At 41.8% G+C, this 12163-nt stretch overlaps 1 protein-coding gene across 2 annotated transcripts in view; it reads left to right on the forward strand.

Moving 5' to 3' along the window:
- Positions 1–12163, forward strand: part of NAV2 (neuron navigator 2) — a 234703-nt gene that overhangs the window by 73342 nt on the left and 149198 nt on the right. For both annotated transcript variants that reach the window (XM_063331285.1, XM_063331286.1), the window contains exon 3: positions 221–273. In XM_063331285.1, the coding sequence (XP_063187355.1) occupies positions 221–273 (53 nt within the window). The remainder of the gene's footprint in view (positions 1–220; positions 274–12163) is intronic.

A 12163-nucleotide genomic window follows, 5' to 3' on the forward strand; every position in this document is an offset into this window, starting at 1 on the left:
CTGTCTCTGGAGGCATGACCCGCTAGAAAACTCCAGCTGCTTTTTTTTTTTTTTTTTTTGATGGGTCTCAGTGTTTCACACATTCCCTTTGAGTGGACAACTACAATCCGAAAACCCTTTATGTAGCTAGCAGCAAGTGCTCTGGAAATAATCAGAATAAACATCCTTGGTACAGTTTTTTTTTTTTTTTGGCTTTATCTCCTCTTTTTTTGCTTTTCAGCAAATGAGAAGATTGAAGACATCAATGGCTGCCCAAAAAATAGGTCTCAAATGGTAAGTAGTGAAGTGGGCTGTTGCTTGCGTATGTGGTTGAGTATCAGTGAGAGTGTGTGACTTCAATGTCTGAGACTTTTAATAACAATTTTTCATTAGTCTTTCACAGTAGTGAGAGCAAAGGTATAATCTGAAGAACATTAATATTACAGTTCTTGCCCCATTGTACTCCACAGTAGTTGAATTAGGCCTTATCATTTATCGCGTACTTACAATTGATATTATTCTTACATTGGAATTTTATATTTCTGAAATATCACATCGTTAAACAGGAGTGTACAAAAATAAAACTTTGTCCCTCTGTATAGAGAGTAGTATTGAAAAAGCAGAATTAGGTATTTATCTTAAAGTTGGTTTAGGAGTTCCTGCATCCTTTGAAAATAAAATAAATGAGCAAACACACTAAATGAAAAAATTTCAAATTGTAAATTTCAAGATGTTTTATTTATGCAACTTGGTTTTGACTGGTAAGTTTTAATTTGTAAAAGGAAGTTGTTTTGTGTCTTGCTTGTATGTAATATTTAAAACTGAAGAAAAAGAAATGAGTGCAGTAAAATTAAAAGCATATAGTACCTCGAGTGTGTCTGCTGCGAATATTGGTGAAGCTAAAATTATAGGCAGAACTTTAAGAAATAAATAAGAAACTGATTTTTAAAATGCATCCTAGGAAAGGGTTGTTTAAAATTTATGGTATTTTAAAGAAAGTTATTTCCTCATGTATCTCGAGAAAAAACTCATTTTACAATACGCATTCTAAAATCTCCCCGTTGCATTGCAAATGCTCACTTTGGGATACACGAATATCCATTCTGTGTGTGACACTATTTTAATGTTTTTCATTTTTATGGCTCTGTTCCCAACTGCCCCTACCTCCCCAACTGCACCTTGAGCACAGCCACTCACATAGTTAAACGAAAGAGTAGAGATTTGATGGGAGTTTGCCATGTGAAGTCAGAAACCACACTGCGTTCTGCTGTTCTGTTTTGGCTTTTTGTTTTTTCTTGGAAGTTATCAATCTTGCTTCAACCCGTGGAGCGAGCGCTCCGTAAAAAGCAAGCCATCTAAAAGATTTATCATTGCTACTTTGAAGAGGTGGGTTGCTATTCTTGCTGTAGCCACAGCAGCTGTCTAGAGTATAAATAATTGAGGAAATTTTGACAATTACTATGATTTCATGTTCCACAAGTGTATCCTAAGAACTGAATTTCATTCAGGACTGGAGTCTGTAACAAATTCCAAGGCGTTGTAGCTAAAAGTCACTGTAAGTCATTATGCTCAATGAAGGCGCGGCGTTGTTCTGTTGGATAGCTGGATGCACGCTGTAGGTTGCTTATAGAAGTCGGATCTGGTTATAACCAGAGGCGTGCAGAGGGCACGTGCTGGGTCAGGGCTTGTGGAGAGCGCGGGGAAGCCGTGTTTGCTCTGCGATGCCTCCTCTGGGGCTCTGACATTATTCTGGTTGCTCATTCAGGAGGGTGGAGTGAGTGGGACTCTCCCCCCTGCTCATGAGACCTAGTGCATCAGTCATAGCTAGGCATCCCCAGTGGTTTTCCTCACAGGAGAAAAATGAGGATTATGCTTATGGCTTGCTTTTGTTAAGCGTGCATGCTTACAGAGCTCTTTATTATCTTACAGTAAAGATACTAAGGCAAGGACGTAAGTGTCTTCATAGAGAGGGTGTTCACGCAATTGCTTGCAGTGTTGAAGGAGACAACCCTTCTCCAGCTCTTCTGTGTTTTAGGAAAAATGCATACATTGCAGTGTTTTGGAGGGGTTTTTTTGGTGGTTTTCGGTTGTGGTGGTGTTCTTTTTTTGTTTTGGTTTTTAAAGATATGGCAGTCTTCGTCCTTTGCATTTTAATGTTTTCCTCTTCCCATGGCTTACAGCCATTCTCCAGAGTGTGGGAACTGGTGTTTGTGGTTGGGTACTTTAGGTTCAGGAGGGTGGCAGAGGCAAGGCTGTCCAGTCAGTTCAAACACTCAACCAGGTGATGTCTAGTCTTACTTTTTTCAAAAGTATCTTTCAGTTACAGGTGTCCATGTCTATATTGTAGCGTCTGTAAGGTGGCCATCACAGATGAGCAGATTTGGGGGGTGGGAAAAAAGAGGGGAAAAAAAGGCACCCTAAATGAAGATTTAACCTTGCTCATTAAATAGAGATACAGCAGAGCTTAGAGGGAAGCCTTCTACCATCCTCTTTCCCCCTGTGGGCGGTTATCTGCTTTGTAGACTCACGGTGCCGTGAGCAGAGACGCGCGTGAGCTGAACTGTGAAGAGCCAGCTCACGTCCAGCCAGATGTATTGGTTTAGAACGCTGGAGCAAATCCGTGTCCTCCAAGCCCATTAAAGGGGGTGTGAAAGCAAGTGTATTTGCTTCCATGTGGCACAGTCCTAAGCCAGTAAAGCCCGCCAAACCTTAGCGAGCTCAACACGGAGCCAGATCAGGTCTCTTGGCATTGCTGTTCCCATTGCTACAGTGTTGGAGAGCATCGTACGAATTTGAGCATGTTGAGCATTAGAGACAGCTTGGGTCTGTCAGGCTCAAAGCCAGTGCTAATAAGCCTTGTCAAATTAAGTTTAGTGTACTGCAGAACCATTTGGGACCATCAGTGCTTAGCAACCTAGTCCCAAAGCCAGAAATGGCATGACAAGGGACCCCCGCTGGCTCCATGAAAAATCACTTAGGTGAGAACCTATCCCCCCTCGTCATCTTGTCTGGGTTTCTCTGCGGTGGGGGAGTATCCCTGTCTTCCTTTGCTCCAGATAAGAATTGGCTGGCTTTTATATAATCTATTATAGACTATTCTATATCTTGTCCTCTGCATAAGAACTGTTTCAGGGTGGGGTTTTTTTCCAAACCTCTATATTTTAGTGCTGTAGATAGTCCTCTAAACAAAAGCCTCAAATTGTGATGATTAGTTCCAGCTGGCCGGCAGAAAATTCTGTGGTTAATAGAGGAGGTAGATGCATGGAGCATGGGACCAAGAAGATTTGGAGACTGTCACCATAAACTGCAATTTGGTTTTTAGGATGAAGCACAAGAAAATATTGGCGTGGTTCTTGAGAACAGGGTAAAGGAGGGTGAAACAAGATCGTTCTCCTCTCCTACATGCTCCTGAAAAAAAGATTGAGCTCAATAAACTCGAGTAGGTTTTATTGACCGAACGATCTCTGCTAATATTGTTTGGTTATAGAAAGACAGGGATCTTGTTCTTCCTTTCTTTATTTCCATTTGCCTCCTGTTTTGGGGATGATACAAGAGCTTAGCATTTGGCATCCTGCAGAATCTGGGCTGTACAGGAGGGACTTTTTAGTCCATTCCCTTCTAGGTCACGTAGGTGGTTCTTATTGATGTGGGTGACTTTGCACGTGCTGAATGTTACCTGTTGGCAAAGGGTCCATATCACCTGCATTTGTAAAATGATAAAGTAAACATAAAATAGAGCAGTTAAGTGAGTTGTTACATGTTACAGAGCAAGTCTGGCTGTAATGGCAGCTTGTAGAAATGTTGTTCTATAGGGGCTGTGTTCTGTCTGTGAGGAAATATGTTGTGTAAAACGGTCACAGTTTTTGAAGGAAGTTTCACAGCAACCTTTTAGCACAGTGTGGCTGCCGAGCATTTGCTTATCTTGTATATTAATATATCCTTTTTGCATAGCACAGCAAGAAGGGAGAGAGAGGGAGGTTGTTGCTACCTATAGCGTGCAAGTCCTAAATCATAATAGGTGAGATAATGGTAAAGATTAGATGATACAAAAAAAGGCAAAGGACAAGATGTTTGAAAGATCAGAGCATTAAAGTTGGAGAGTGAGGCAAAGGGAAGAGAAGATCCGTATCAGCTAGAACAGCAGTGACTGAGGAGAGAGCTGAGTAAAGAAAGTTAGGTTTTAAAAAGTGGACTTGAAGACAAAGAAGAGAGAGGAGATACTTGCCCGCGAAGGGATGTGTTGGCAGACACAGGCAACAGTTGAAACACAACTGAAGACGGGACTGGAAGAAGGGGTAGAAGAGGTAGCAGCAAGGTGTCTTCTAGGAGAGGTAGAGGGGGTTTGCCACTTTGAACGTGAAGGTAAGAAATATTGAATCTGGCAGTGGAAAGAGAAAAGGCGTATCTCTGCATTTAAGAAAGAAGTATGAGAAAAGACTAATGAGAAAATAAAATTTATTTTTTGCAAGGTTCAACACTTAAAAAAAATAATAATAAATCACAGGTGACGATATCCTAGAAAAAGCTGAAATGTTAGGTGTGAAAGCCTGAGAAGTGATAGTGTGTTACCCTTGTTACTGAAGCCCGAAGGAGTGGAGCGGTAGCAAAGCTGTCAGTGCTGAAGGGAAGAGGACGAGGAATCTGTAGGTGGGAAAAAGCAGACTCTCATCTTCCCCTGCTAAGCCTGGGGAAGTTCTCGGACACCCAAGACAAGAATTTGGAGCAACAGAAGGGAGAACGTAGGCTGAACCAACACCACAGTGCTCTTTTAGAAATAGAGTAGGAAATAACTGTGGTTCTCATGCGGCTTTATGGTTGGGTTTTATTATTTTTAAGGATGATCACTTTATGTATATAAATATCTGTATTATCAAATTACAATGAGGAGGTATTTATTTTTTTGTGTGTTAGCCAGAAGTTTTTCAAGAATCATCTCTTTCTCATGCAGATATCAAGCTGTACTAGTAAAATAATACTGTTCAGTCTTTCTATTACTGTTTGTCTTGCAAACGTGAAGAATCACGTAGTGCAGGGTCAGAGCCTGCGTTTCTTCCCTAGGACTTTATAAAAGTCGAGCTGAAGGCCACATTTTCATGATGCTGACTTCATTTGCAGGGCAACCTTACTCAAGTGATGGCAATTTGACTGTTATTTTAATATTTGACTGATTTCTTGTATTCTGAAAGTGAGCTGTCCTACAGTGTGTGTGACGCCCAATTTTTTTGTTCTTTTTTTTTTTACGTAAATAAAAAAATATTTAGTAATTGTTTGTGTTCTTCTCACAGAAAATAATTCTGTCTTGGCTTTTGAAGAGCAGGCATCCACTTTATCCTTGCTCCTCTAAACCTTTTGAGCGTTTTCAGACACCTGCTGGTGTCTGAACGTTGCCATTGCTGGCTGCAGTAAATCTGCAAGGCGGTTGCTCCGACCCCGCTGGGTTGGTGGGGCTGAAATCTGGTCGATCGGTTCCCCAGGGCCGAGGAGGACTCTGCTGCTGGGGCAAGTGCTGCGAATTCAGGGGAGCAGCTCCGCCGGGAAGATCAAAAGCATCCCAAGCATTTTTGTTTCCCCTCTGCAAATTCCTGGCGTGGGATTTCTGGAAACATATCCCAGTGGATAAATATAGCCGTATATTTTCAAGTAATCCTACTCCGAGGTTGTTCTGAGCAATGTAGTAAAGAGAACTTTTCTGTCTTCTGGTGAGCTTTCCCCTTGCTCCACTTGAGGAGTTCGTATTTTACTGTCGGTGTATGTTTAGAAATTTAATCTGTTTTAATGTTACTGTAGTAACAAATGGGTATCTTTTTGTCCTAGCCTGTGGTATGTTTCCTCGCAGCTGGAGGTTAGCTGGAGGGGAAGGTGTTGCCCGGCTGGAGGGGAAGATGTTACCTGGAGCCGTCCCAGAGTGGCCAGTGGCAGACACCAGCTTAGCTCCTCCAATGGCCTGTGGAGGCGCTCGGCCAAATAATCGAGTTTAGGAATGTTTGTTTTCTCCAAGCTTCCTGTGTTCCTGTTGATCATGTACGAAACTGTGTTGTCACATAGACAAGAAGGATTTACTACAGAGGCGATCTGACAGGTTGCTTGTACTTAGAAGTCCTCCTTCCTCACCTTATAATGACTTTTATATTGCTCCTAGATGAATTCATTTAACTTTTTTTTTTGTTTGTTTCCCCCAGAGATCCAGACTGTTATGCTATTATGCATACCGTTTGTGTATTGTTATCGGTGAGACAGGCCTGGTAGGACCATAGCTTTCTGTGTTGCAGAGCTTGCAGCCTAAGTAAAGCCACAAGCCGCCCTCTCATCCCCCCCATCGCCCTACACAGAAAATAACACGACAAATAGAGCTAGACTAGATTGGGAAAGGCCAATGTGTACATCTCCCTGACATAAGGCACGATAAAGTGTCACTAAACGGATATTTGTTTAATTTCTGGAGGGGTAGGCTTCCAAATCTCCTCTGCGTGCAGAGATGGGAGATGAGGCAGTACGTGCATGCTGTTCTCTCCGTTGGGCGCATGTACGCGGTGCCTTTGGAGACATTGCTGATGACAGTCTGTCATTCCCATAAGGGATCGTCTTCGTGGTCCCCAGTGGTGTGCCCCAGTTCTTTGCCCTCTACAGGGATGCAAGAACTTGGACATCGTCTGGCTCTGAAACAGTGTGAGATTCCATAAAGGAAGAAGTCATTCTCATGGAAAAACTGGAGGATGTGAGCTTAACTAGAAAGCCAGAATTAGATTCTATTTGATTAGTTATTTCACTGTTAAACTGAATTATCACGTTTTGAACACGGTGAGGGAGGGTGGAAATGAAGGTTTAACGGGACTCGTTACGCCCCTCGTTATGTGTGTACTGAGCACAGAAGTGGTTTCTCCCCATCTGTTCCTGTCTTCGGCTGTGCATAAGCAGAGATTTAGTGCAAGAATGTACAGTTAGTGTGGTATGTGCTAAAATCCAGCTGAGCGTCCGTTGGGACCAGCAGAGAGTTTTATCTATATCCTAGATTAATGATTGTCTAGAGGCAGGGTACTCTGCTGATACTTGTTTTGCAAAGTTGAACTTGTTGTTGCTTAACTAATTGTAATTGAGTTAAGGACGTCTCAAGATTTTAAATTAGGTTAATGCCCAAACTGTCCTTTCCTTTAAAAACCCAAAATAATGCCATCGTAGTAGAGAGGGTCAACTCTTCACGTACATGTAAAAACAGTGTACCCATGATAACAGATTTTTGTTTCTGGGGCTAGATCTGTTACAACCTGGCTTCAGAATACAGATTAGCTTTATTTGCCCTGACGTTACATCTGCTATTTCAGTTCTAAGATACCAAGTTCTGTCAAAATCCAGAAACTTAATTTTGACAGACGTTTTTATCCAAACATTCAGGAGCAACATATAAGCACTTGGAACATCCTATTATTTTCTTTAAAAAAAGAATACGTTTTGATTGGGATAACTACAAATGAAGATGTATTTTAAACAAAGCAATAATAGTTAGTATTTACATCCTTCTGGGGAAAATGGAATTTTCAATTTTGCCTTGATACTTCTAATATATAATTATGTTTAGGAAATAGTGCAAATGAGACATTATTTGAGGGGGTGTACCCCCCAAGCCCCAAAACTCCGGGGTTTTAAGGATTGTCAATGTAATGACTTAAGATTTTAAGGCTCTTCCTACACTTTGACACAAAAATATTGAGGAATATATTTGCCTTAAGTAACAGCTTGCTGTAAGCAGCTTGTGTTAGGCTCTTTCCTCGTTTGTGCGTTGTATGTGAAGTCTGCTGGGGTATTGCATAGGAATTTGTGAAACTTTAAAAACTTTCACATGAAATCAATCTCCTTTTTCTCCTTTGAAAACTAATATACTGGCCGTAACTTGGAGCCTCAAGTTAAATGGAGAGCACCGGTTTCGGTATTAGTAGTGAGTCTTTTGGATAAGCTCATAAAACCGCCACATCGATCACTGTAAAAGTAGGCAGCAGAGGTCTTGCATCATAACACGAGAAAATTCCCGTGGTTTCTAAGTGAAGGAACCTACAGTAAGTTTAATTCTGATTATTGTTTGAGGAAAACCAGCTGTATCTGCCACAAGGGCAGCACTTAGTTATAATTTACCTTGTGTATTTCACTTGGCAGAGTTGGATGTACAGCTTTGGCTGTGGACGGTTTCCATATTCAAGTCTTTGTCTAATGTAGTCAATGTTCAACGTGTATCGGTGCCCACCTACAGGTCTCCATTTACAGGTTACAGGCTGAGGATATTTGTTTGGGGGTTTTCTGTTTCTCGTGTGCCAGGGCATAGCTCCTTTTCTTTCTAGTACTGACAAGAATAGAAATCGCAATTATTGTTATATGACAAGCGTAAAAACTTGTGTGGGTCTGGTGCCCAGTGTTGTCAGAAACGCATAATTACTGTAAGGTACCTTTGAGAACAGAGGGAAATCTGAGCAATATACCTGGGAAAGTAAGAGTGGAATAAGAATTAAATAAAAGTATTCTGATCAATATATAGGAATTCAATGAAGCTGTTAAATTTGTGTCTGCTTGACTGCCATGTGTGTAGAGGCTAGGAGGAAACGAAGAGTGGGCAGGTCTGGTGGGAATGAAAACGATGACGTGAAATGGCGTCCTTTACAAAAGCGCTTAGAAATCAGTAAATATGTGTGACCAGTAGCTTTTAATCCTGCTTCCCCAGCAAGAGGCTGAGAGTCTTACTGGTGTAACAAAGCAACTGCTGTTGGTCTGGTGCTTGGACGTTACGCGTGTGCAATACTTCTTAGCCATGACGCCTTCTGCTCCCATCTTACCAGCTAGCAAATGCCACCCAGAGATTCACGTTAAGAGGAAGCTTTCAGGTATCTGACTGAAACGTGCATTTTCCTTCTGTGAATATGAGAATGAGAGGTGTGACGCTTGATACGTTATGCCTGAACAGAAGTTTAATTTTACGGGTTTTTATTTTTTCATATCATCTCCTAATTATATGAAAGGAGGAGGAGCCCCCCGGAGGTGGGCATCCCCTCGGGTGCAGGCTCAGCCGTCCTCAGTTTAGGTTTAGGGACGTTTCAGAATAAATAACTGTCGTATAGGCTGTGGGACTGATAATGCGCTTTGATAGTTGACTATATGTCAAACAGTTTATGGGCAGTGGTTCAAAATTGCAAATTAATTTCATGCTGTTGGCCAGGAAGTGTAAGAAGGCAAGGCTCAGTTTTGGACGCTGCCGGTAACGTGTCCAAGTGAGATAATCACTGCGGATGTCTGTCCTTGGTTTTCCTTCTCCTTTTGCACAGCTTTCCCCTGTTTTGAGTAGGCGGGAAACGCGAGCATCCAACTGACATCGTTCCTGCTTTGCTTCTGCTGCGTTAAACATTGCTGGCAAAGCAAATGAGAAATCAGAATTGTCAGCCAAAAACCAACTGTAGCTCGCAGTGAAAGAGAAAATCCATGCTCCCCTTTGGCAAACCCAGTCTTTTCACATCTGCTTAAAGGGTTTAAGCAATGTGTGGACTTGGCCGAGAAAGGGCCCATAGACTATCAGTGACAATTTGCTGCGGAATACTGTAAATTCAACGAGGCAGCTGTACTTTTTCGGAAGTCACCGTCATGCAAGGTCATTAGGTCTTTCCTTAGCCGAGATCTTTCCAGGAACCTCACTTCTGTCCTACGCACACACATCTAACTGGTTTGACTATCATGCTGCTACTTCAGAGTAGCTTACTATCTCCAACCCTGTATGCACTGGGGGATCTTTCTCCATAAAACAATATTTTCACATTATAAATAGTTAGTTCTTGTGTTAATGTAGCAGGGGCTGGAGTTCAGAATCTGTCCTTGGAGCTTTTATAGGTAAAATTCATGAAATGTTGCGCTGTTGGAAACTCTTCTCTTTAAACAAGTGACACGATTTCTGATGCATTAGACTAATTCAGCCAAGCTTAGGGTTATTCGTTCAGGCCGCTGGCCACCAAACAGTGTTTACACCTCAAGCTATTTGACATACGAGGGTTTCAGTAGCTTTCTTGTCTTCAGTTTTTGTAATAGGAAAAATCAGTGATTGTATCCCAACATCACTGTTGTCATTTTTGGTACTTCAAGGAGTAGAAGACAGCTCCCTGACTGAACATTAAACGCTTTTGCCTCTTATGAGACCAAGTGAGCGTGAGCCCTTTTCCACTGGAGCTGGGTAGAGTCACAAGTCACTTTTACGTGGGCCACCAGCCAGTCATCGTGTGGGAAGCACTCTGAATTTCTAATTTCTAAACACTAAGCTTTAATCATTTCAGCTATAGACCTGCGTTCTGCATTTCACTTTCTTCTTGAATTTCCCCAGATTTCTTTCTGCCTTCTTTCTTGGGCTGTTTTTTTCCTTTAAAATCAGCTAATTGCTTGCATTCCTGTCATTCTGCTGTGTGACGTTGTTAGTATCACAGATGATACTGCATAAATGTTAACAGAATCATTGATGCTTTTTTCGTCCTTCAGTTGTATTTTTTTTTTTTTTAGTGAATTCCATGTACATGCGATGCTGTACATCCCCCTAAGATCTTACCATAGTACTTTATTTTCTGAATGTAAGAGGGTTGCTTTTGCAAGCCTCTGTTATTACCTCTTTACTTCATTGTGCCTGGTTTTAAGTAGCGATATAGAATATTTTCCTGCTTCTGTAGTGTTTCGATTCTTTAGAGTTCTTGACTGTAAAATCATATGTATATCTATGTAAAATCATAGATTTTTGGTATTCCACTTCCTGCAGTCTCTTTTCTGCATTTTATATTACCATATATTTTTTCCCCCCTCGTTCTTTTTCTATATCAATATAGAAGCAAAACCCCCTACTTCTTGCAGCCTTTAGCCAGGCGTTACAACTGGTGCCGCAAGGTAGCCCACATGTCCCAGGGCAGCAAGGTCCAGGTCGCTCTGCCTGCGTTCCAGATACACACCTAAAGCCTTAGTGCTCTGCCGGGGTGTCACCCATCAGTCTGGGCACGGGAGCCATAGACCTTAATTAAATGGCTAAAATGCTCTCTAAAACCGGTGGCTTTGTCCCAGGGAAGTGGTGGTAGGGATTTTAAAGGGGGCTCCTTGAATCTGAATCAGCTTTGCAATGAGCATGAGATTAGGAAGCCAGCAAGGAAGACTGTGTAGCGCCAAGAATGAAGGCACGGATGGGGAACTTGCTACCCAGAAGTAAATTTTAATCCTGTGGTCACTCTGTCCTAAAAGAGAGCTGAACAAAGATGAGGGACCTGGGAAGAGAAGCAAAGCAGGACTGAAAGAGCTCCTTTAAGCTGCTTAGTTGAGATGAGATATTGCTTATCTTTACTCACTAACCTGAGTAATCCTCCTTATTAGGAGAGGAGAAATCTACCCACAGCTGCGGAAGACTAGAAATGTTCTTGGAATGGTGAAGACTTGTTAAGTGCAGCTGGTAGAAGTGGATTGATGCTTTTGTGTGGTATTTATTCTTGAAAAGGTAAACTTCGGCTTTCTGGCAAAGTCCCAAATCACCTCAATAAAAGAGCCGTGTTGAAAACTTGAAAGGGTTGTCGAGCACTGAGGAAGGAAATGAGTAGAGGTTGACTGTCGTATCACGTTGAACTGTGGATAAATGAACCTTTAAACTGCACCCTGCTACAAGCTCAAAGGTCTGAACGTTACAGGAAATGTATTCTTTTGGTATCTCTCTGGGTTTGGAAGTATATAATACGACATATTTTGTAAACTTTGAGATAGCATGTCTCAAAGTATAACGAGGCTGATAAATTTTTGAGTATATCCGTGTTTATAATTGTTGAAATTACAGCTAGGTAATGCCAATATTTTATTTCTTTTTTTACCCCTGATAGAGAATGTTTTTATTGTTATGGACAATAAATGAAAGTGCCTTGAGAGCAATCCATGCTGAAGGTTTTCTGGCAGCTTCCCTTGCGCTTTTTTATTACCTTGAGAAGATCGGGAAGCGCAGGTCGGGTGCTGGGAGCTCAGCCTCCAGAATGCCACACAGCCCTTACTTGTGTATTTTTCCGAGGGCAGGCAGGAGCTGACAGGGAAGCTGGATCTTTCACGTTCCTTTTTGACATCTCCAAACTTCACAGGAGAAAGGTAGTTACGTGATAGTGAGTGTGGGGCTTGGCGTCTCTCTACTTCCTTACCTATAAAGTGAAAGCAGTGT

This window comes from Chroicocephalus ridibundus, chromosome 4 (assembly GCF_963924245.1).
Source record: "Chroicocephalus ridibundus chromosome 4, bChrRid1.1, whole genome shotgun sequence".
Lineage (NCBI taxonomy): Eukaryota > Metazoa > Chordata > Aves > Charadriiformes > Laridae > Chroicocephalus > Chroicocephalus ridibundus.